Genomic DNA, 26759 nt, shown 5'->3' on the forward strand with positions numbered 1-26759 from the left:
GTCCCCCTTTTAACATTAGTGGACATACCCTTCACTTATTGACCTACCCTCACCTACATTATGTGTACATAACAGAGACGCATATCTCCTTGATCTTGGAGGTGTAGTCAGCCACCGACATGTCTCTCTGCCGGACATTGCTAAGCTCAAGTTTGAGTTGTAGCTTTATGGCTGACGTGCTTGTGACGAAGATCCTCTTTAGGTTCGTCTAAGCATCTTTCGGCATCTTGGCATCCCGAATGTAGCTCAAAAGCTAGCCACTCACACAAGATGCAAAACAGTACATCACCCTACTCGCCACCTGCTCCCAGGTCGTAAAGTCTCTATGTGTCAAATCTGGGGCTGCCTTATTTGCTCCTTCCACATAACTCCAGTACCCGTGCCCAAGCAGGTACTGATGCATCTTGTACAACCAATATATGTGGTTGCTCCAATCGAGCTTTTTTGTCAAAAGAAACTTCTCATGCCTCTATCCATGTTCCTGTCTTCGATTTTCCAAAAAAAGAGCTTGTCTCTATGCTTGTTCGCTGTAGAGGATTATTCTAACCCTCACACTTTGATACCATGTAAAAGAATACATGCGGAAGCTTATGAACAACAAACTCAACCAACTAAGTTAGACAACAACAAATAGTTAGGTATACACATAGGATATGGGGAGAGGGAGAGAGACAAATTGTGTAAGGAGACAACGAAAAACTTCTATTACGAAAATGACTTAGTGTTCTGTACTATCTACATATAACATGCTCACAGAGTACTTTTTATACAAGCCTTGACAGGTGGGCTTACACAAGTACTATTAGTACTTTAATGCTCATTAATGAACCTGACACGGATTAGCCTATAATAGGCCTATTTACTAAAATATGCATCTAGGCTCCCTAACGACATGTCAAATTCCATCCGACTCGGCCAACCGATTCGACTTACAACTTATTTAGCCGATTCGGGCCTAGCCGATCAATACACATTGGATCCGGTTCTCAACTTTTTCAGCTAATCTGGCCCATGTTAAGCTTGTTTCTCAACACTTAGGGTATGTGATTGAATTATGTGGAAAATGAATGTTAGTATGATCGATTATTTTCGGTGATTATTGTGTGTGTAGTCTTGTTAGTATGATCCATTGCTTTTCGTGATTATTGTCTATGGAAAATGGACGTTAGTATGATCGTTGCCAAGCAACCATTATAGGTAGTTTGGGTTCCAGCCTGCACGACGAGTTGGGCTTCTGTTTTCAGACATGAGTTTAGCTCCTAAATGCACACTTTAAATGAACACTCATGTATTTCAAAACGGTGGAGAATATGTTACCAATGATAAAGTTAAAACAGATGCAAATCTTTCAAGAAAGTTGTTTTCTTAACCACAAACACACATATTGTGTCATGATATTGCCCCAAACAAGATTTGAGCCCATGAACCTGTGATACATTTGTTATAATACATATGATATTACTTTCATTTGTTATTTCACCTAAGTTTTAGAACTTTTCGAAATAATTGAGAAAATTCATGAATATTTTTGAATACTTTGGAGCTTTCTAGAAACTCTAAGAATACTCTTAAAGACCCTATAAATAGAGCCATATTGTATTATTTTTGTGTCTCTTGATTTGACTCCTTCCAAATCTCAAAGAAAAAATAATTGATAACAAATGTCATGCAACTTGAAAGGGTCTTATGAGTTTGGATATATTCAAGGATACTAAAAATCATCAATAAGGTTTGCAGTGAGTGCAAAAGACTTATACAAAGAAACACAAGCATATGAGACATTACTCGTCAATTTTCCCACATACAAGAGAAAGCAGGTGCATATCCTAAATTTTGGAGAAACCTAAGAGGGAGATATGTTGAGAGCCATGGTGACCTAACTCTTATGAACTTGTCCATGCATTGTGAGAACTCACACAAGCAATGAAATGCAAGAACGATAATATTGATGGTTCCCTTTTGAATATGCCTTCCTTCTTTACGATCGAGAATGTACGCACAGGGCTTAAGAAACGAGCCTCTTGAAAGGCGAGAGAGCAAGGTATAAAGGTTGAAATGCTCAAATGGACGAGAAAGGAGGCACATGCATATGGATAAACAAGATGTATAATCATGTATCACAACATGGTGTGCCTTTTTCAAAATGCAATACAAAAGTGGATCAAACCATTACGTGAAGGTAGAGATGTAATTGGTGGGAGTGACTATCAGACACTCATGCCAGGGTTAGTTATTGCGAGAACTAGTTGGATTTAGATCGGGAGTCAAGACAAAAGGAAGGTAGATTCCAAGGAAACAACAGGGCGACATCGATCACCATGGGCACTCTGTGGAGTGTTGTTAATTAACAATGGGCCCGGTTCGATTTCGGTTTCGGTGCCTTGAAACCAAACCAAACCAAACCAAACCCTTTATATAAAACAAAAACCAAACCAAACCGTTTATGAAAATTCGAACATTTAAACCAAACCATTTAAAAAAAATGTAAACTAAATCATTTAAACCAAAATCGTTTAGGGAAAAATTAAAACCAAACCGAACCATTTAAAAAAAAGTTTAAACCTAACCACATTTAAGCCAAACTAATTAAAAAATTATTTCAATAAAAATACACAAAATTAAATAAGCATTTATGTTAAAATAAATAAATAAATAAATAAGATTAATTGAGCCATTAGAAATAAACAATTAAGTTAAGTGAATTAAACCAATGAAAAACATTAAATTACATAAACATTTAATGGATAAAAAAAGATAGCCCAAAAACATATAAACCCTAGTTTCAAAACCAAACCGAACTGAAATTGAACCGTTTATTATTAATTAAAACCAAACCAAACCATTTAATTATTTTAGAACTTATAAACCTTTAAACCATGGTTTAACGGTTCGGTTCGGTTTAAGCCGAAACCGGGCCCATTGCTATTGTTAATTAATATATGGAAGGAATCAGCATGAGAGAGGCGAGGGCTATATAGTGCCACTTGTGTCGTAGACGTGAAGGAAGCTTTTTGGTAACGATTTAAACCCTAAACCCCTAAACCCCTAAACGCTAAACCCGAACCCCTAAACACTAAATGATTAAAACCCTAAACCCGAAGCCTTGAACACACTGAAAACCCTAAATGCTAAACCCTAAAGGCTAAACCCATTGCGGTCCTTCGAGTGCCCATTGCGGTCCTTCATGTGCCCATCCGGGGGTAAGTCTTTTTTGTGCTCTTCTTCTTCTTCTCTTTACATTCTTCTCCTTCTTCCCCTGTTCCCTTCCTCCCCTGTTTCCCCCCCCCCCTTCCCTTCCTTTCATCTCCACTCTTCGTTAGGGCAAGCCATCTGTACTGTCAATCATGGATGATTGATTGATTGATTGATTGATTGATGATTCTACACCATGGAGTGCCACAGACCTGTATACTACTGATAATCGAAAACGGCCTGCACAGCGAATCACCATGGCGGCGTAGAGATTCCTGGCTACTAGGGTTTTAGCTGCCACACACACATCCACGCCATGAGAAGGTTTAAAGAACCTCGCTCTCTCGCCGCCCTCGCCCTCTCTCAACGGAGCTGCCCATTCCCATGCCCATGCCGTAGTTATAGCGCAGGAATCGGTCGAGGCCGTGGCTTTGGCGATAGCTCTGCACAGTCTGAAGATAATCCATCCCACCCCATCCCTGGTCGTGGTCGTGGTAGGGGAGGAGGAGGTGGAGGATTCTTCAATCCTTCATTTCTTGGCGCAGAGAAAATAGAACAGAACGACGGAGAAGGAGAAGAAGAAAAAACAAGTTTTGCTAATGTGGGTCCAGGTCAGATCCCTATCCCTAGTCCCTCTGCCAGAAGAAGCTCACCACTGCAGAGTAGAGCACATGATGATGACAATGATGATGATTTCGTGGAGAGGAAGGGCGCTCCTATGTCGTCTCGAATGCCTTCTTTGGGATTACAGTTTAGTGGTTTTGGAAGAGGAAAAGTTGTCCAAGAAACATCGTTTCGTTCTTCAGAAGAGCTTCTTTCTTCAGATCAGGGACGTATTATATCAAAATGGTCTAAATGGGATGAAAAGACAGTGAAAATTGATCTGAAAGAAGATGCTTCTCCTGAGGAATTGAGACTTATGGGGGATGCAGAAGCACCTATTAATGTGTTACGCCATCCTACACCGGTCATGCAATCGAAACGTATGGATCGGGCTCAACACGGTAGAGGCAAAACTTTCTCTCTTCTTTTGTATATATTCTCTACGAAAAGAATTTAGAAAAATTTGCTGTTATGTGACCAAAGTCGAAAATTATGATATAAGAGATTTATGTTGTTCCTTTCATAGCTGAGGTTAGTCACTGACTTTTAAATGTTTGCCTTGTCCAAGCTGAATGGATGACCAAGTTCAATGATGTTTTCTTTTAGTCTTATCTGATGAAAGTAGCATAGTTATGAAAGAAGAGAAGAGGTATTGATGTAGGTATCTCTTCTTTCATCACTTGAACGTTGATCACAAATGACTGGGCAGAATGATTCCTTGTAGTTTATTTTACCAGTATGTATATTGTTCACTCACACTTGTTATTTGCGAAGGCTGGCAGCAGCCTATTGATCAAACCCAGGGTAATGTGGAGAAAGAAATGCCGCCTCTGCCAAATACTGCTCAAACACGTTAAGTATCTCGAATATTCTACAGATTTTACAAAGTAGACCATTGTATTATGATTTGAAATCACTCTATGTTTTGAATATTAAGAGTAGCTCCTATGTACCACATGACAGAGGATAAAAGTAGTAAAGTGCATCCATTCCTTAGAGGTGAGGGCATGGGCAGTCTTTTGAATTTAAATCTGTCTCAATCCTCGGCATTTAGTGGGGACACAAAGTATGGGAGTGGAACATCACAAGCTGGTGTTGAAAACAAGGTAGAGGATGCTGATGATTACAGCCAAACTTTCAAACCAGTTATTCAACCAGGATGGTATGCGTTTGCCCCAGAGAAAAGTGCTCCAGGCCCAGGTTTGTCTTGCTATCATTTATTCTTATCTTGGGATACTGAGATGTTTTCTGGCATGCTGGAAATTTGTAAACTAGATTTGTCTTTACATGGATGAAGTCATTTGATTTAAAATGAACTTGTTGTATGTTTGGCATAAATCTTGGGGTTACTACTAACTTACCCATCAGTAATGAAGTTGCATAAATCCATATGAAAACAAGTTGGAAAGTGAATTATTGAATGTTGATTTTCCACAGGATTAGGACGAGGCCAACCGACTTCGCTTCAAGCACGCTCACCAGGTATGGGTAGTATGGCATTTTCTCCTGATGAGGTCGAATCAGTGAATGAACAAGGTAGAAGCTCATACAGTCAGCGTATGGAGGCCGCCCTTCAGAGATCATCTCCACGTTACTCAAGAGATTCAGCTCCGGAACCTCGCTATGATTACCCTGAAGAACCTACTAGGCCACCACTTAACGAGGAGGATGCAGCAAAACGTGCAATGGATATACTGAATGCACGATTATCTAGAAGGTACGGAAGGATGGAAGATTGGTCCAGGGATGGAGATGGAGATGCAAATGATGATGATGCGAAGATCAGGAGGAGGTTCCCAGCACAGCTTTCTAGAGTTTCTAGAGAGAGGAAGGAGCCTAGGAAGCAGATTGAAGAGCTTGAAGCGGCACAACGTAAAGCTCAACTAAGTGAGGGAGATGCTAAGAAAGAAGCAGAGCGTTTGAAGGCAATGGAAAAGAATGAGGCCATTGAGAAGTTACAAGATATGTGGGACCAATTTATAAAGTCCTATGGAGAGGTAATATATCCTCTCTAGTCATTCCCCAAAGTAGTAATGTTTTGAAACTTTTTTTGAACATCGCCGAAATAGAATACCTAAAATAGGAAGTTTGTAGGCATATAGCTTAATATCTTAAGTTGCATAAACTGAGTTTCTTAATGGGTGAGAATGCATGTGAAGAAGCCGTGATTACACTTGAGAAACACATTTCAAACAATCATTGTTTGTGTGAATTTACCGTCAAGTTTTACTTATCCCCTTTTTGAACTAAAAAGTAGGGACTTTTTTATTTTTATTTATTTTCTTTTTTTAACGAATATTTTTTTATGCATTCGTATGTGTATTTGTATGCATTCATTTGGTAACCTCCGTGAATGTGAATATGTCAATCTATGCTTATGATTAATTTACTGCTTTTGAAATGCAGATGCTGCTAGAACCTGAGCATGAATTGGGTGATTTTACAAATCCTGATATTGATGAAAAGCCGATGATGCCATTGGAGGAATATCTAGAGAAAGCCAAGCCAGATATCATGAAGACAGGATTATTTACTGAAAAACAGTGGCAAGTATGTTGTCTTACTCTCATTTGGGAATATAATTGATCATTTTAAACTGTTTCACAAATATACGCTAAAGAAGAATGTGTAATGCTTAGACTTAACATGTGATTTGAGAAGGGTTCATATACCATTTGCTTACTGCTGAACTGAAAATTTGCAAAGTGGTTGTTTGCACATTTTGCACAACCACGATGTTTTAGAAACTATTTGTGCGAAGATCCTTCTCTTGAGTTCAGTAATTTTCTCTATTTTGGTGAAGCTTTGGAAGTGACCGGGCGGTCTCAATGACATTAGGATCCTGTGTATACAATAAAGGAAAGTTGATGCTCTCATGGTGCATGCCATCATTTGAGGTTTCTTTCATGCGATCAATGAAATCTTATTTCCACAAACTCTGTGATATCTTTCCCGGAATTTCAAGATATTAGAGCTCGTCTAACAAGAGTAACCTGTCAGTTGAGTGTGGTGGCAGGTCAATGTCCACGATCTAGTAATTACTCTCTTGGTAAACCAGCAATTAAGATCCCTATCACCCTCAATCTTGAGCCATATTCTCTCTCTAGGTCACTGAACAGAAATTAGACCTCATAACAGCATAATCTATTATAATGTATTATAATCAGGGATCATGTCCTTAATTCTTTCTTCACACTCTACCCACAAAAGGTTACACAACATACTTTGTGTTGCGTTCGACTCAAGTTGTGTGCCTCTTCCCCTGCTTCCATTAGCTCTCCTTTTATAGAGTGACGGATCTGATCTAGGACCATTGATTGTCCTGCGAGAAATCCTTGGTTTACTTCCATTGCTTCACTTGTTTAGCGTACCTTCAACCAAGCTGTCTTTGTTCCCCTACTTCCGTTGGCTCTCTATTTATAGTTTCTGATCGGGGTCTTCCCGTGTGATGAGGTTATGCCCAGCTGTCTCTTGTTGCTCATATGCTTTCATGAACTATTATTGGGATGTGATCAATCCTTGGTCTGTTTCCACTGCTATGCATGACATTTATAATTGCCTACAATGGCTCCTATGCATCCATTTCTTATCTGCTCACACCCTTTGAGAATTGCACCTTTCGTGCATTTAGGGCTTTTGGATCCTGCACACATCTTCTCTCAACATCTTGGGGACATAATCACACATCCTTGCACAAAATGTAAGCATTCACCAAACTAAACATAATGACTCAAGAAGTGATTATTGATGCATTATACCATTTGGTGCAATGTTAGGTTGATTATATATATTATATCTAGATCTCTTCAAGAAAGTGTAGCAATTGGTCGAGCTAGCATTATCTATCTATCTTTCTCTAAGAGATGGTCAACCTTGCATGATGATAGAGAATTCTGTTATTGGTTGTGAGCTAGATGGTTTCATTTAAAGATGATGTCCAATCATACGACTTTCACCTGTTAAAGAAGCTCTAATTTTCTTTTTGGCTTCCTGACCATAGTGAGGGAGAAAAAATCTATTGCATGAAACACGTAAAAATGATTTTTTTCCTGACGGATTCCCTGTTTGCAAAATTGTTTTTTGGTACATGAGTAGTTGTGCACATTGACTAAGCCTTTGCAATTGAAAAAGTAGCCATATTTAGATTCTAATGAATTGTTAATATACGATTGACATTTACTCTCATGTTCTAGTAGTTACCACCTCACACTCAATTCATTCTAAATATAACTCAAGTTGGTGTTGAGGATAGATTCTTGTAGTGTGGCTAGCATTATGAATGAGAAGTCTGATCATGACTTGGATCTTGCTGACCATTGATTAAATTTCGAAAATCATGTCATTTGTTCTGCTACATATGGGTGAAGAGAGGTCATGCTGTTTTGCATCCAAGTGTGATATACCCGCAGCCTTCATTCATATCCCTCCCAGCAATTTCAAGCTCTTTTTAACTCTCTTTTCACAGTTCTTTTTATCTTCAATTGTAGTACTTGTTCGCTGTCTGGCTCATAGTTCTTGAGATCAGATCATCTCTTATTGAGATCATTGCCGTAGAAAGGATTATTGGGCATGCTTAAGGTTCAAATGTTCAAAATGTTTTAAGGGTTTAAAAGGTCATGGCCATGGAAAGGGTTATGGAGCACATGTTGTAAGGTAAGGGAGTAAGAAAGTTCACAAGACCGATATTTAGCCTTTGATGGAATTTACAACCCACATAGGCCTACATTTCCAAACAGCACAAACTCGTTGACAGCACCTTTTGGAGTGACAGGGTCTGAGATCGATGTGGTTCTCATCCTCTGATGCCCCTTTCCAGGTGGCTTTGAGCTTGGTCGGTTATAGAGGATGTCTCTCCAGAAGAGAACAATCGTCAGTGGTGGTGATTGACATATTCACCCATAATTAGCTTCTTGCGCAGATGTATACTTGAGAAGAGAGTAAGAATTTAAAAGATTTCACATAGTACATTGATTGGTCCGAAAGCCTGGTGCCCTTGCAGGTGTTTTTTTAAACACTGACTATCAAAAGATTACTATGTTTTAGCCAACACCACTTCTGGGAAAAACAGACCCCTAAGCATGTCATGTTGCTGAAAACAGATACTAGTATATCAAAATCATGTAGATTTTTTTTCAAGAAAGCCAACAACTTGTTTCAAGCTGAAAACAAAGTGCATAACCATGGCGTAACAACTTGGTGGTTGATAGATCTGGTGAACCATTTGGTTTCAGCTTGAAAATCCCTCAAATGGTCTGGTTAGAAACATTTTGCATTTCAGTTTGGTTGGGTTTTCAATATTTTTAAACAATTCGAGTTTTTTCTCCCATTTTTGCTTATGTATCAAGGTTTGGAACTTTGTATTTTCCATTTCTGAAAGAATTGACTATATTTGCAAATGAATATTGTTAAAGCTGCATCCTTAATCATTCCTGAAATTTTCTCAGTTTTTAGGGTGGTCCAATTTGAAATTTCTTGAACTTGTATCAAACTCATGTAATAGTTGTAACTTCATGCAGTAATGTATAGGGTTGTGTGCTGATTCTGCAAGGAATGCTTATATATGGATTTATGTATATTTTATAATCTTCATTACCCTTTTATTGTAACCCTAATGGAAATCAATTAGGCTTTCAACCTACAACATCCATGTCTGTCTTTGGTTGTGTGCTAATTCTACAAGTAATGCTGGTATATGGATTTATTTATATTTTATAATCATCATTACCCTTTTATTGTAACCCTAATGGAAATCAATTATAGACTTTTAACCTACAAGATCCATGTCTGTCTTTTGCTCATTTTGCCCATTTTGTTTGTGTTGCTGGCTGTAAGTACTGGATTTAGAATAAAATAATGTGCTACATTTTCAGTATTCATTTCAGACTTCCATTTTCATGATACCTTCTCCATGATAACATCCAGAATGCACAAGTTTCAATGCCAAGTCTCATTTTATGGGGGACATTATTAGAGATCACAATGTCTAGCGTGAGTTATGAATTTCTTTTTAATTCACATATGCAGAGGATGGTTGATGGAGTTCTTCAAAATCAATCATACTTTGAGGAGGTGGTCGAAAAGTATAGTGGTCCAGGACGATATACTGCAAAACAAGAGAATGAAGATTTAGAGGAAATTGCAAGCACCCTTCCTTCGGATGTCGGCCAAGCTGCTCAAGCATTTGTGCAGAGAAGCTTGACAACATTGAAGGTGACTACTACCATATCTATATCGGTTGCTTTATACAATAGTTTTAAGGGAGATATTCTTTTAAGATATCATGTATTCCTGTAAATATCAGGGGATTTTGGTATGTTGTGTTTTCTCTTGGTTCAATATGGTATTGAGGTGTGTATGTAGTATCAATTGATTTGAGAATCATTCCATATGAACATTGAGGCAGTCTCACGAAAACAAGTTTTGAAAATCAATATTGAGGTAGATTCATATATTTCAGTAATAAATCAGAGTATATGAGATGTCAATGAGAGTGTTAGGGCAGTATAGATAGCTATTAATATAGTTGATGCATGGATTTTGGTTGGGTGTTATTTGTCATGATGCATTTTTTTTAAGACATGCCATTTTATTAAAACATAAAATTTCCTGATTTTCAGAGCAACCCTGGGTTTAACCTTGATGAGAAGCAATGGATGCTTGCAGCTATGGTGGATGAGTTCTCTCAGTACCCAATGTCTACCTAAATTTTCATTTTTCTGTATCTTTTTTAAAACACTAATTATGGAATTACGTGTTGGGTTTACCAATAAGGTAGATTAGTCAATTGATTGGTTTTTACTCATTGTTAACTCATGATCAGTGTTCTGTCTGAATAATTTGCCGGGAAATTTGGATTTTGAGTTCATTGTGTGTTTTGCCAGATGTTGTCAATCATAAGGAAAATGAAAGTCTTTTGCGAACTCTTATCCTATTTATATGTACATTATTGCAGCAAGATGAGGGGTGTGAAATTGTAAAAGAAAAGGTTGGGGAGTATGCCATTAAATTATCTTACCTTCTTCATAAACTTCAATGCACTGTCTGTTAAATCCTCTTCCGTTTGCATTCTTTGATGTTGCTTTCTCCCCATGATTCAATATGAAAGGGCAGAGTCATATGAAAAAAGATTATTATTTGCTTAATGCATTATCTCTCAATCGTGAAGAAGGTGATGTGCCACCGGCTTTTAAAATAACACTTTGAAAGGATTTGCTATATTTTTACAGACCCCATCCCATGTCTTCTGCTTTTGAAAAGCAAACCTAATTGTGAAGCTTTGCTGGCGAAAGCATATCCCCAATAAGAATCACTCCATCCAATAGCCAAGCACTTTCTCTTGTTGGTTGCTCGACTAGTTTCAGATTCCCTATTGGCTAAGGCAAGCTAATATGATAGAGAAACGGCTATTCTATGAAACACAAATGGTGAAGGTTGGTTGATCTATCTAATAGAGCACAAATTGCAAAAGCTACTACTTAATCTTATGGGGAAAAAAGTATTCCCAAGCATTGTAATGCATTCTTTAACCCTGGAGCCTCCTTAACTAACATTTGTTGTTGGCAAGTTGAAAGACAACGAAACATGGAGCATTATATGTTTTTAAAAGACGAGGCATTGTGTTGGTTTTTTCATTTGAGGGGTCAAAGTCAACATGAAGCAATATGTTTTTAAAAGATGAGGCATTGTATTGCTTTTTTCAAATAAGGAGGGTGGTCAAAGTCAACACAAAGCATTTTATGTTTTTAATAGATGAGGCATTACAACGCCTTGTTCATATGAGGGGGGTCAAAGTCAACCCTAGAGCCTCCTTAACGAAGATTCGTTGTTTGTCTAACATCAATTGTACAACCAACAAACAAGAGTTGGTTGCATTGACAGCCAAAAAAGTAGCCTTTTTAATGTGCAACTATATTGAGATCTTCTACTGATGTTTAAGAATGACATGGTTCATACCTCCACTTCAATTCAAATTGGCTTCATTCTAGTTTTGGGTATATTATGTAAATTTGGATTTATAAGCTATGAAAAACAATCTAGTAATATCGACTACTTTAGCTTCTTGACAATGGAAACCAAGCACCCCCCTTGGTTTTTTTTCCCTAGACTCTAATCTATGTATATGTTCAAGGGTGGTGGAAGTCCAAGTTTAAGTATTTGGGTAACATAAAAGGATAAATGCCTACGATAGATACCAAGGAGAAGAGACAAAGGTGGATAGATGTGTACAATGCTTGACTTGGGGTTTCAAGCATTAATTGTGGCGTGGCGCACACAAACCAATACAAGTGGTATTGATTGTCCTATAACCATTATGGAAGAAAAAACGCTTGGAGAACCTACATAAAAGCAAATAAGGAAAATGAAAGGGAGTAACACATACTTCGAGAATTTAACTCATCAAGGGCTTGGTCCTATTGCAGTAAGAGGTGATGTACAATAGATATTCTTATTATAAAGCTTTGACGTCTTGAAGTCCATATTGTTGTGTGTTGTGAATATTGATAGGAGGTTAAGTATGATAAGTAAGACCAAAGTGAGAAATTTTCGTGCAATCCTTGTGGATTTGGTTAGTAATGTTCGATTTTCAAGAATCTTACTTTGGAATGTTGCAATTGAGAGTAAATGTTAAGACACAGAACGACAACAAGAGAGCGCACACACTATTATGTGAGAGAGGCCTAGGGATATGAATGAGATGTGGTATAGTTTTTATATGAAGGCCCGGTCCCCCGCTTGGTCTTGGCAATCCTCCCCGGAATAGAAAACAAATGTAGGGTAGTTCAATCTTGGGTGACTCTTTTCTTTGGGTAGCCTTAACCATGGTTCATTACCATAACTTTTGATGACTAAGAAGAAGAAGAAGAAGATATCACTCATTCTCAATACCTCATTTCCCTCTAATCCTTCTTCCATTTTAGCATCGTTCTTTGTTCTTCCATATCCTCTTTTTTTTTACTTCTTATCTTTGATTTCCTTCTTTTTTCTTTGATCTTCTTCTTTTTCATTGTCTTCCTCTCTTCCTTTTTTCTAGTAATATATCGTACGTTCTTTTTAAAAATTTAGCTTATTTGGATTTGTTCTATCCATAACTCCTCATATTGATGATGTCAATGATCATCACGATTCCTTTTCTCCATCACCATAGGCATTCCAAAGACGATTCATTAAGATGACCATGCTGATAGCTATATATTGAGAACTTGGGACTCATGCAAGAGTTTGTGTTGTTTGTTTTATTATTGTTTCACAAACAATGTTGGCACACTCTTGTGGACATTGTGTGAAGTTAGGTAAATGACGAGAAAGTTATGACCATTCAAAGTTGTGCCAACTTTTCGTGTGTGTTGTTGGTTGTGCTATGATACACAATTGCATCTAGAATGTTATGGTACCAACATAAGATCATCAATGAAGTAGATGTGTTAACTTCCAACTGTGCATCTTATAGCATGTTCAATGTAGCCATATTGTCTTTAGCTTGTTGGTTATACAAACTCTCAATTGATATGACCAATGTCCAAACCATATATAATCATGATCATATTTCATATGTAGGTTAGGGTAGTGTCAAATGGTGAGTAAGGTATATATTTGTATTTTCAATACATGGTGGATGATGGAACATATTGATAAATGGATGGTGAATGGAGAAAGTTTGGAGCTAATGACTGTAGCAAGTAAAACGGAAACTTCATAAAAAAACATTGCAAAGAGTCATTATGTGATCTTTATTTGTAGAAGATATCTTTCGGGAGGATTGGATAGTGTCCATAAGATGCCATCTTCTTTCCAAAAGATTTAAGCACATAATAGTTAAGGAATGTGTTAAGAGCTCAAAAAAAAGGTAAGAATGAGATAAAAAGGAAAAGCAAAAGTCATATCATATTTGAAGGAATCAATGGATGTGTTCTTGCTTTAAAGTTCACATATATGATCTCCAAAGAATTTAATGGAAGCTTATTAAATTACATGTGTCCAAAGGAAGTGGAAAGTTAAACATAAACATATAAATCGAAAAGCAATATTTAAGCAAAATAAACGATCACTAAAAGAATCATTTTCATCAAATATAAATGTCTTATAAAAAGTTAAACACAAACATGCACAATATATTTTTACAGTGTATATATGTATGTGTACACATATCTTATGGTGTAGACCTATCTTAAGACAAGCTCCAAAGCAAGAGCACATCTACGGTATCCGAATCAAAGAAGATGAAAAAATGTTTCATTGTACATTATCTAGAGAAATGTGGGCAACAAATATAATAGGCTTATATTCTTGATTGAACCCACACAATCACATCATCAAAATCAACATTATTTTCATATTTGTGCTATATAAATAAGACGCCAACTAGTTTAGAAAGACAAAGATGCACTCTTCTAAATTGACACTTTCTACTATATCAATGATCTCAATTGACTTCGATTTCACTTTATCTCTGAATTTTCAAATTTATAGGTAATATGAAGAGCTCACAAGGCACACTTTAGATTTTTAGGAAACCTACAAGTTTAGAAATATGAAACATCTTAAACCATCCTCTATTGAGGAAACCACTTTGTATTTCACTAGTAAAAATTTAAAAGAGGATGGCTCAATCTTGTGTCTAGTTGGGTGAGAAAGACATTAGGTATGTCAAAGAATGTTAAAAGGAATGTGTGTGTGTGTGTGTGTGTGAGAGAGAGAGAGAGAGAGAGAGAGAGAGAGGTCTTAAAACGTAGTTGGCATTCTAAATAGTAAAGGTCTTCATTTGGAGAGTTTTGATTGGGGGTTTGCCTTTGGGATTAGCTTTAAAGCGACTTGGACTACCAATGGGCAATTGCTTCTTTTGTATTGTTCAAATGGAAGATAATACTCATCGTTTCATACAATGTCTGATTGCTTGTCGGATTCATCGGTACATTTCTCAAATTTGGCAAGTTTTATCTCAATGTTATTTGACGCGAAAACAATTTGCACAATTCACACAGGTGGATCCAAAATTAGAGATGGTGATCATTTTCCTGTTTCTGAGGTATTCGGGATTGCGTCATAATTGGGATATGCACAATGTTTTTGTATTTGATGGTAGGCATGGAGTCAAATCATATCAACAAAAGTTGAAGGGAGTACTAATGTAGCAATTTTCTTTATTAGAGCAAGTGGAAATTCTTTCATTCGTGGAGTGTTCATGTTGCATATTGACAATTCAATATGTTCCACTACTCATGTAGTGAGTGGGTGACCATACTCCATTGTGACACCCTTTGTAAGTAGTGTTTTTTACACATACTTATTAATATAGTTGTGTTTTCAAAGAGAGAGAGAGAGAGAGAGAGAGAGAGAGAGAGAGAGAGATTGCAAAGAGAAAATTTGTTGATTGTTTCAATTATAAGTCTCACACAGAACTTTGATTTTGGCAACTTATGGTTGGGATTGAAGCTTGTGATGAGAGCTATGCATTCATGTCGAAACATTCATTTTTAGAGGGCATTTTCATAGCCATGTTTTATAACATTTTGATAATCACCATAACTCGCGATTACTAAGAAATCTTTGAAGAATTTGAGGTGAAGGCATTAGGGAAGATCATGTCATAGATATGTAGGAAGAATCATGCACACAAATCACAGTTGAGGTGAGGAGGAGAAGTCTGAAAGTAGCTAGCTAGAAATGGACAACTGCTCTACTTGACGACAACCATGGTATGAAGCATACATTGTCACGGAAATCCACGCGTGCGTGTCAAATAGGACGGGACCACGGGGGTCTTGGACTAGGGAGTAAGAGGAGGGAGAGAAGCTTGGGAGTTCAACCAAGAAGGAAGAGAAAGATTAAGATTCAAGAGAATAAGATCTAAACAAGACAAGATACATTATGGAAAGCACCACACCAATTACAACCGTGGTCGTGTAGGTCGAATGTAAACCCTCTAGATGAAACCCTAATCGGATAGGGGAAAAGAAGAAGAAGAAGATGAAGACGAATGAAACCCCTAAAATGAGATCCTAAACCCAAAATTCCGAAACCCTAATGGCAACCCAAAGAAACCCAAAAAGTGGAAGCCCCTAAAAAATGGTCCCTCACTCCCTTTTATAGTAGTAAGGGGTGAGGCACATTAAAAGAAGAGGTCAACGCCCCCTTCTTTCAATGGGGGAATATTTGGCCTTTATCTTAGGAGGAGAGATTGATGGAGCCTTAACTCCCTCTCCTCACACACACATTATGCCCACTACTCACTACACCCGTACTTCATGTACTCTCCCTTTAGTTTACATGTGCATGTGCACATAAGTGCACATCACATTTACACTTTATGAATTTTTGTAGTGCACTTTTAACACCTTACATTTACCCTTCCTTTTTTACATTTGTTTCTTTTATAAATCTTCCAAGTGCATGTGCAATGTTGCACATCCCCATTTTATCCATCCCACTTGGTTTTCTCATCATGGCCGAAAATCCTCACAACATTTTGATAATCACCATAACTCGTGATTACTAAGAAATCTTTGAAGAATTTGAGGTGAAGGCATTAGGGAAGATCATGTCATAGATATGGTGTAGGAAGAATCATGGACACAAATCACAGTTGAGGTGAGGAGGAGAAGTCTGAAAGTAGCTAGCTAGAAATGGACAACTGCTCTACTTGACGACGCCATAGTATGAAGCATACGTACCATTCGTGCATTCGCATTCGCATTCGCATTCGCGAACAGTCTGATCATTCGCGTGAGAAAAACACTCTCGAAGTATGGTAAATACCATACTTTTGCACTCATTATTTATTATAAAGTAAATTTTTTTAGGGTAAGAAAGTTAAGGTAAAAAGTGTTTAAAAAACACAAGAATGTTTCAATAACATACGCATTCGTTTGCATACGTATGAAAACAAATGTTTGAGCTAACGAACACGAATATTACGTAATATGATGATAACAATATTATGGCGGGTGTAGAGTTTGATGATATTGTAGATGTGGAGATGTTGGTGAAGGAGATCCTCAAATGCTATATAATAGAAGTATATTTGTTTTTTGTTTTTAACAAAGAAAATTTTGTTAGTAGATCGGGTTTGCCTAGGATTAATATTATAGTGGATGGAAATAGAGTTGAAGATTTATATGAAGGCCCAAGTTTTCTTTAAAAGGTTTGTTTTTTAGAACTGAAGAATGAAGAGACCGATTTTTATCTTACCTTATGTTTTCTTCAATAACAATTTGGTTGACGTTGTTCCTTGGAGTCCATTGGCAAGAGTGTCCAATTTATGTGGCTTGCTATATATAGCATGCAATGGAGGAATTAGGGAAAGTGATAGTGACCTCAAATGATAAAGTACGTAATGGATACAAGCTATGCATGTTTATTGCTCAATTGGTGTTTATATCTCACCCCCTCAAAGGGTGGTTTGGATATCATATACAATCCTAGATAAGTTTATATATTGGAATCTCAAGCATGGCTATTTATTGCTTGATTAAAAGTGGCATAGGTAATAAAAATTCTTATGATTTTTTTGTGTGCCATTGCTATTATATACAAATATATTACTTGATCAATAGACTATGTAGTATGGAAGAAAGAGTCAAGTTCATATTGTTGCTCAATCATTCCACCTCTTAAATGGTTGTAGATTATGTAGTATGGAACTCAACCTTAGAGGGAGATACTATGTTATTTCGTAGAAAAGGTTAGCACACACCATGTGAAAACGAGAATTATAGCTTCATGATGGCATGTTTTCCATAGTAATTGTTCATTTAAATGCTCTAAATCTATCCTAGTTCAACACTCATCGTTGTCCTAACAACAAAGTTTGAGATTGGGAAAAGAAAGTCTCAAGTTTGAATTCAATTGCATGACAAAGCTTGGCTTGGTGATTTTGCAAAATGTTGCTTGAGTTATGTAAGCATAGAATGTCTTGGGTGGTGAGAATCAAGATTTGTATAACTCTTGGATATGACCACATTTGGTGATCCTTATTGGCATTGCCTATCCTTGATAAGAATTATTGGTTGAAGATCATGGAAATTTTGGTTATATTATGCCAGACGTTAGTTATGACTTGATTAAAGATTGAGCTTAGTTAGGGTTGAAGGTTTTAGGTATGTGGCAAATTACCCAACACATAATGATGGAGTTACATTGGCACAAGCACTACATATTTTGTAACCCCTAATTCTAAATTTGGTTAAGGATACATTTAAAATAGATTTGTCATTTGGGGGTCATAAAGCATGGTAAAAGTTACAACAAATGATGTGATTCCCATATTATTAGTAAGCAAATGGGTAGTAGAGCATATTAATGAAGGATGGGTCAAGGGGTCCAACATACATGACCACCCTCTATCACCAACTATTGGACCCCTTGACCCATCCTTCATTAATATGCTCTACTACCCATTTGCTTACTAATAATATGGGAATCACATCATGTATGTTATTTTTGTACCGTGGTACAGGAACAAAATCGCCAAGGTTTATTGTTTGTGTGTATGGAAATATCTATTTGACCATTTATCTTAACGAGATGGGATTCTCTAACTAGGGTATTGTTGGGAACAAGTATCAATATCCCCTAATAGTCAAGGTGAGATTGAGTTGCCCGATCCACAATTTCAATTTGTATTTGAGTTTCTCTAATATTGGGGATTATGGAATATGTAGATTACTTTTGTTTTTAAGGTCAATATGTTCAAAGGCACTTTCAAAGCTTTAAAAGCATATTAGTACGATAGTTCTCCTTCATGGTGATTTCTAGAAGGTTGACCCAAAATCAAGCAGGTGTACTATCTCCTTCATGGTGATTTCTAGAAGGTTGACCCAAAATCAACCAGGTGTACTATCTACTTCATGGTGATTTCTAGAAGGTTGACCCAAAATCAACCAAGTGTTTGTAGGCCTATAGTAATAAGATTGGGTTTGATCGCCACCCTTCTCTATTGTATGCATATACATTTAATGAATACAATTACTATTAACGAAGAGAGAGGGAGAGGAGAATCCAAAGTAGAGTGGCCCAAAATGTTCGTTTTTTACGAGGTTTATTTATTTTTACAATGTCATATTATGTCAATTGATGTTGCAACAATGCCAAAGTCCACATCTCACATGCTTATCCATGCATTTGCAAGGGCATCAATTTGAATCTTATCAAATTATTATAAATATAATAATATCACAAGGTCAACACAATCCATTAGGGGAGACATGCAGGCATGTGTGAATTTGGATAAAGATAATAAAGAAAGAACAATGGAGAGAAAGATAAGTAGATTTCAATATCGTTCTTAGAGATAATCTATGGAACCAAAAGCAAAACGTTTTCACATACTATGTGTGGAGTTAGGTAGTGAATCTTGATATTCAAAAACTTTATTGATGAACAATGTGACTAAGAGTGCACATTGTGATTAAGAGGGAAATGTGTGTAGGGATTGAGAATGTATCAAATTGAAAAGAATGTGAGCTAAGAGTTATATGGAAGCAATGCCACTAGATGTGAGACAAAGTTGGGATAACCTCTACCATGTATTGGTAATGTGTGTTTCACCATTCAAAGAGAAAATGGTTTCATAGTTTGGTGCAACATATCTACAATAATGTGTGAAATGTGAGCCTTCGTATCTTTCCCAAGTTGTGATACACTCACATTGCAAACAAAGAAGCCTCCTATGCAAAGGAATTTATAGACCTATAATGAAATGCATACCATATTCCAAACTACTTCATCATACCTTACAGTCATTCAAAACCTAACATTTTGCTTTTATGTGTCTTTTGAATATTTTTACTTGATTCCCATGTGATTCTATGTTGATGTGAGGGTATGTTTCTACTCCTAAGCATGTACTCAACAACCATTTTCCATTTTCATTGATCTCAAGGAGAAATGGGTTGGTCTTAAGTAAAGGACACAGATAATGTGTAGCTTCACTCAAACAACTTCATAATAGTATGTTTTTTTATATTTTCAAATGCATTTCTAAGTGCACTTACAGATGTTATTAGCCCATACTACAATCCCATAGAGGAGCACTTGTCTTACTTAAGTGTTAAAGAGATATTTCTTGAGAACTCAACATTTAAGCACCATTAATATGTTTTCAAATATGTACATCATAATCCATTAGTGCTTTTAAGCCATTGGAGCACATTCATTCCTTCAACAATTGGAGGGAACCTCAAACCCAAGGTGTTTTAAGATTTCTAAGGTTTCAAGTGGTTCATTATTGTTCACAATTCATGGTTTATCTTTAATTTAAATGTTCCCAAATATAACCTTCATCCAGAAATTTTCCAACATAACCATAAAATGTTAAGCATGTCCTAAAATTATTAAAGAACCACAATGTATTTCTAGTGACAACTTCTTCAATGTCTTCTTGCTTCGTAATCCCAATAATCATTTGTTCAAAATTCAGCAATGCATAAAATAAACTAAAGAGATTTCATGAGAGTGGCCATCCTTCCTTAGTACACCTTCTTATAAATTCGAGGAATTGCATGCTCATATGTACTTGATACCCCGAGTTCTTCCATGCATCTCCATAGATGCTCACGAAGCACCATATCAATATCTTTCTTGAAGTCCACGAAACAACAATATAATAATTCACATTTCAAACGGCTTTCCTCTATCAACACTTGTTACTTCCATTACACATCCAAAATTTGCCATTTGAGAACTGAACATGATAGTTTGGCAGTTGTTTAATGTAATTGAACTAATTTGTGCTTCAGTTGTGAGACATATCATGTCGCATTGCATGATTAAACTTATAACATTTGCCTAAGCATGTGATTTGACCGTCCAGTTGAAAATTTTAGAGCTTGATTGAAGACCTTTGTCTTACTACTTGGCAAGTTAGGTCAAGACAGTTTCCATTGAAAGACACAGGCCGCTCTTCCAAATCCTTCGTCAAAAGGTTGCATCTAATACGCCATAAGGAATCCATTAAATTCATCAAAACTGGTGATGGTTCATGGACTACAAATTGACTTGAACTAGGCAAGGAATGTGTAACTCACTTCTCTCATATCTTCGAGATACATTCTTGTCACTGGTTCAACCCATTATTTGTGTTGATAAAGATGCAGTTAAACATGCCAGAGATACATTCTTGTCACTAGTTCAACCCACTATTTGTGTTGATAAAGTTATTGCTTTGAATGCAGCATTCACAATGGAGGAGTTTTTGAGGCTCGAAAGGGTCTCGTGAAAGGCATACCGCCTAGTTGGGATGGTATTACGTTAGAGTTCATTGCAAAATTTTGGGATGTCCTTAGGGATTTAATCTTATATATCGCAAATAATGCTTGGCAACAATGGGATATGCCTATCTCGTGGAAAGACGGTTTGGTCAAATTAATACCCAAAAAGAAATTGTGTCAGTCAAACTAGGATTTAGCCCGAAAATGTCTCAAGTAATCTATTGGTTTTTATGGGTCTAGCACATCTTCATGCATTATCGATGGTGAATTGATCGATTCATGGAGCTTAGCCAAATCAGTATGACAAGGTTGTCCTGTAAGTGCATTGTTTTATGCAATTGCAACTCATCCACCACTATTGTACATGGATCATCTAGTATCAATTGGTCAACGTCACGGTTTGCAAATGAAAGACGGACATGATTTCGTGGCTCGGGCATATGTAGATGATACATCATTCATGTCACAAAACAATCCAAATGATATGAGAATGATTATGGATGCCCTCAAATTTGTATGGATTTGTTGTTGGACTACATGTTAAGTTCAACAAGTCCAAACTCCTACCCTTGACACCATATAGTTGGCTATCCATTGGGATGGAATGGAATAGGGAAAAGAAAGGTTGAATGGGTTTTGCAAAAAGTGAGACAAAAGTTAAGCTATTGGAAGATTGCAACATGGCCGCTCTATGTCCGATTGAGGATAGTGCAATCTATATTCATGGCTTACATGTAGTATTACTTAATTATGATCGATTGGCCGAGACACATGATACAAAAGATTAACTCAGAATTCATAAGAAAATTTTGGTGCTCTAAGCAGTCGCGTAAATGTGTACGAATCATACAATTAGAGAAGATATGCACTCCACGATTCTGTGGAGAACTAAATATTCTTAATTTGCAATTGCATATGTTGGCTAGAAAAACTACTTTACTGTCAAAATTTGCTAAAAAAACATTGCCTTGGGCATGAAATGTGTGAATTTTAACGTGCGGAAGCGTTAGATAGAACTGGCTTAGCCAGATAGCAACAAAGAATAAGATGAAGGTTTAATGGAGAAGCTTAATACACATAGAGTATACGCAGGAAGAGACAAAGAGAGCATAACGTAAACGTAGATTCAAAATAATAAAAACACTCTGTACATAGAATGTGCTCAGAGAGCGCTTTTATACAAGTCCATAAAGGACTGACAGAAGTACTGAAAGGTATTTCAATATTCCTACGTGCGACTGACACTAACTACAAGACAATGATTACATAGTAGTTTAGGCTACTACTAGGCTTCCGGTTCCCGCTCGAATCCGGCTCTCTGATCCGGCCGGTTGTTTCCGGATACCGATCCGGTTGAGCTTGCTCGCTCAACACTCCCCCTCAAGCTCAACTTGAGGTCGCATCGTGGTGTTAGTGTCCGTGGCAACCGGTTCTTCTACCCATCTCCTTCTGGCGTTGCTCTACCTTGCTCGCGCTCCTCGTCTGGTCCGGTCCTGTTTGCTGCACCTCTACCTCCTCTGTCGGCTTATCTGCTCCATAGGCCCATTTCAACTCCCTCGGTGCTGCGACCCTGATGCTTGTCGACCCGTCAGTTCCTTCGTGTTGGTGTCGACTTCCGTTGCGTCCGTGTCTGCTTGGCCTTTAGTCGATCTGGCTCCTTCGAATCCAACTGTTGAAGCGAATTGGTTATCTCCGATTCATTCCCGCTCTTGTCTAAGTCCGTGTTCTCCAACTCGTCTTCCGGTTTCAGGACCTTCACCATGTCAGACCATGTCTAGGTCTTGGCCTTCTCCTTCCGGTTGGCTCTGTCCTTCTTGACTTTGCCGCCGCTACCGCTCATTCTAACTTGTTCGGATGTGCCGACTTCCTACTCGACCCCCTTTTTCCTCTAGTCTCCCCCTTTGTTGGTTCTTTCTTCCTCTCCGGCTCCTTGTCTGGTGTCGTGCGATCCCTTTCCTGTTCTCCCCCTCAAGTGCGGCATATCGAGACGATGAATGTCGAGCATCTCCGAGAAGTGCTGCAACTTGTCCGATCCGAGCGGTTTGGTGAAGATGTCGGCAACCTGCCGATCCATCTGAACATACCAAAGTTCGACTTCACCACTCAGGACCCGCTCATGCATAAAGTGATAATGCACTTCTATGTGCTTTGTTCGAGCATGGAATACGGGGTTCTTGGCGAGTTGTATGTTGTTCATGTTGTCACAATGGATCAAGATCGGGGTCGGGACCTTGATCTGGAGATCTCGCAACAATTGCCGAAGCCAGATAGCTTCACAGGTGGCATTGGTAGCGCCCCGATATTCAGCCTCAGTGCTCCACAGAGCCACTATTGGCTGATCCACGCAACAGCTGCGCTACCAAGAGAAAACATGTAACCGGAGGTGAATCGGCGATCCGATGCATCACCAACACAGTCGGCATCGGTGTATCCAACTAGCTCTTCAGTTATACCATGCCGGTATAATAGTCCCCAGTCCTTCGTGCCGCTCACATACCAGAGTATCCGGTGTGCACATTGAAGGTGCTCGATGGTCGGCTTCTGCATGAACTAGTGATCACTCCAACCGGGTAACTGCTGTCGGGTCGAGTGATTGTCATGTATATGAGGCTTCCGACAATTTGTCAGAAACGTCTCTCATCGCAAGTCGGTCCGAAGTTGGGACGAAGCTTCTGGTTCCAGTCCAAGGGTGTGGAGACAGGTCGGCATTCCGTCATGCCGAACTTGTATAGCATATTCAACACATAGTGTCTTTGTGAGAGCAATATGCCATCGGGGGTTCAGATCACCTCAATCCCAAGAAAATAATGAAGGTCCCCCAGGTGCTTCATCTCAAATGTGTCCGACAATGGGGCCTTGACACGACCGATTTCATGGAGTCTGGATCCGGTGATGACTAAATCATCTACATAAAGTAAGATGCAAACCGAACCGTCCAGACCTTGTCGGGTGAACAACGATGAGTCCGGAATTGGGACGAAGCTTCTGGTTCCGGTCCAGGGGTGTGGAGATAGGTCGGCATTCCTTCATGCCGAACTTGTACAACATATTCAACACAGAGTGTCTTTGTGAGAGCAATATGCCATCGAGGGTTCGGATCACCTCAATCCCAAGAAAATAATGAAGGTCCCCCCCAGGTCCTTCATCTCAAATGTGTCTGACAATGGGGCCTTGACACGGCCGATTTCATGGAGTCCGGGTCCGGTGATGACTAAATCATCTACATAAAGTAAGATGCAAACCGGATCTTCCGAACCTTGCTAGGTGAACAACGATGAGTCGGATTTAGAGGTCACAAGCCCCATCTTACGCAACTGGTGCGTGATCTTCGCATTCCAAGCTCATGGGGCTTCTTTCAGACCATAAAGCGACTTCTTAAGTCGGCACACCGCTGACTTGTTCATCTCAAACTGGAAACCGAGAGGTTGGATCATATAGACCTGTTCTTCAAGGTCACCTTGAAGAAACACATTCTTCACGTCCATTTAGTGAAGATGCCACCCCCTTGTCGCAACATTCGCTAGTACCACGTGAACCGTCGTCATCTTCGCTACTGGAGCGAAGGTCTCATCGTAGTCGATTGCGTGGGTCTATGCATATCCCTTCGCCACTAACCGGGCCTTGTATCGGTTAACCGAACCATCGGCATTGTACTTTACCTTGTACACCCATTTGCAACTGATTGGTTTACAATGTCGGGGAGGGTCAACGAGGTCCCATGTGTCGTTGGCATGAAGGGCCCGCATTTCTTCTTCCATAGCGGCATGCCAATTTGCGTCCTTTGCCGCTTCTGCGTAGCTCTCCGGCTCACACACTTCCGCCACTTTGGTCATGTATGCATAGTGATGCACCATGTACTCATTGTACCCGTACAACGTAACGGGGTTCTTCTAGCAGGAAGACCGGCGTAATTTGTCATCACCCGGTGTGGGGTCCTTCTTGGCCGGTTCAGACTTCATTCCCCAAGATCCGCCTTCATCCTTTCCGGAGTCGGATTCTCTCCAATCCAACTCAACGTTGCCGATTTTGTATTCCGACATTTTCCGCTTCCCTTTCTCTTTGCGCGTGAACCGTTTTCTCGATTCCGTGTGTGGGGAGAGCACGGCAAAGTCTCTACTACTCGTCGGTTCCTCATCCGATTGGTCACTTTGACCCAGTCGCTCGTTCGGTCCGCTCAACCGAAACGATTCCGGACTCTCTTCTAAAGTCTGCAGCTCGTCATCTTCTATTTGGACTGGTTCATGCTCACTAGTCTCATAATCTGGGATTGGGTCGGAGTCGAAAGTCAGAGTCGATAGAAGTACCACGATGCCGTCTCGTCGAACTCAACATCTCGGTTTACTCGGACCTGCTTCGTCCGAGGGTTATAACACTTATACCCCTTCTGCTCATGTGAGCAACCGACTAGGATGCATTTCTCCGACTTCGGATATAGCTTCTGCTGCTTCTCATTTGGTACATGCACATATGCTATGCTGCTGAATATCCGAAGGTGTCTCAAATTCGGCTTGCGCCCAAAATACAACTCATGTGCTAACACTATGTCTCTGATTCGGTTTTGGATGTAGACGGTCATCCGGACCGCCTCAGACCAATAGAATTGGGGCATGCTCTTCTCCTCCAACATTGCCCTTGTCGCGTCGACAATCAACTGGTTCTTTCGCTCAGCCACATCGTTTTGTTCCGATGTGTACCGGCTGCTGAATTCTGTTCGAATTCCGTTCTGTTGTAGATGACTGTTGAATTGGCCGAAAAAGTATTCTTTTCCGCCATCCGACCGTAGGCACTTTATCTTACTCTTTGTTTCCCTTTCTACTAAACTTTGAAGGTTCCAGAAATAGTCGAAGACTTCACTTTTCTTCTCGATGAGGTAGATCCACGTGTGCCATCTATAGTTGTTGATGAAGGAGACGAAATACCGACTCCCGCCAAGACTAACGTTTTGTGCCGGTCCCCATACATCTGAATGTATTAGATCAAGCTTGTTATGGCTCCGGTTTCGTTCGGTGGGGAATGGAAGCCAGTGTTGCTTCCCGAGTTGGCAGGCTTCACAAACTTGGGCCTTCCGGCCACTAAATTTCGGCAAACCAAACACAACCTGTTTCGATTGCAAGTCATGAAGCCTCTGGTAATTGACGTGGCCAATCTGCTTGTGCCAGAGATCAATGTCCGATTCAATCTTCTGTCCTTTGGCAAACATAGCGGTGCCGACGTCATTAGTGTTGAGGATGAACATCCTCCCTTCTCCGTGCCCTTGCGCAATTATCCGGCCTTCTTCCTCGGTGAAGCACCCGAGGTGCATAAACCGTACATGCATCCCTTGGTTGACGATTTGTCTAACTGACACCATGTTCATTGTGATACTCAGAATGTGTAGTACGTTCATTAGCTTCCCCTTTTGTCCGACATGGCTTAAAGGGACTTCTACGACATGCATAATCAGGTGAGGGGTGTCATCTCCGGTTTCGACAATCCCCGGTTGTTCTAGCTTCTCCAAAAAAGAGAACCACTCTTCATGGCTTGTCATGTGGTTGGACGCTCCGGAATCAATATACCATACTTCCTCCGATTTGGAAGTAGTATTCTTCATTGAGTTAGCCTTGTGCTTCATCACAAAGGTCGCCCCTTTACGGTTCTTCCTGGTTCCGGATCCTTCTTATCCTTCCGCGTAGTGTGAGCTTTGTCGGTTTTCCCGACTAGCTTTGCCGGATCCGGATTTGTCCAAATCGGCGCACTTCTTCCAGCACTCGCTTTCCCTAT

The 26759-nt window shown here is 39.1% G+C and overlaps 1 protein-coding gene across 1 annotated transcript; it reads left to right on the top strand.

Annotated features, from left to right (window-relative positions):
- The first annotated feature begins 3472 nt into the window (after positions 1–3472).
- On the top strand, positions 3473–10660 carry LOC147861643 (hydroxyproline-rich glycoprotein family protein). Its single transcript, XM_087322282.1, has 7 exons — positions 3473–4196; positions 4570–4647; positions 4759–4995; positions 5233–5792; positions 6202–6345; positions 9820–10005; positions 10413–10660. The coding sequence occupies exons 1-7, from the start codon at positions 3509–3511 to the stop codon at positions 10497–10499; spliced, it is 1980 nt and encodes a 659-aa protein (XP_087178408.1). The 5' UTR covers positions 3473–3508; the 3' UTR covers positions 10500–10660.
- Positions 10661–26759: the final 16099 nt, after the last annotated feature.

Source organism: Azolla caroliniana, unplaced genomic scaffold, assembly GCF_043228905.1.
Source record: "Azolla caroliniana isolate FFs.n. ecotype wild unplaced genomic scaffold, voAzoCaro1.0.p SCAF_7, whole genome shotgun sequence".
NCBI lineage: Eukaryota > Viridiplantae > Streptophyta > Polypodiopsida > Salviniales > Salviniaceae > Azolla > Azolla caroliniana.

Excerpts from the sequence above, each read along its gene's own strand:
- LOC147861643 (XM_087322282.1), top strand. The coding sequence starts at position 3,509 with ATGAGAAGGTTTAAAGAACCTCGCTCTCTCGCCGCCCTCGCCCTCTCT. Across the intron at positions 4,648-4,758 it reads GCCAAATACTGCTCAAACAC|AGGATAAAAGTAGTAAAGTG; the intron begins GTTAAGTATCTC and ends ACCACATGACAG. Across the intron at positions 4,996-5,232 it reads GAAAAGTGCTCCAGGCCCAG|GATTAGGACGAGGCCAACCG; the intron begins GTTTGTCTTGCT and ends GATTTTCCACAG.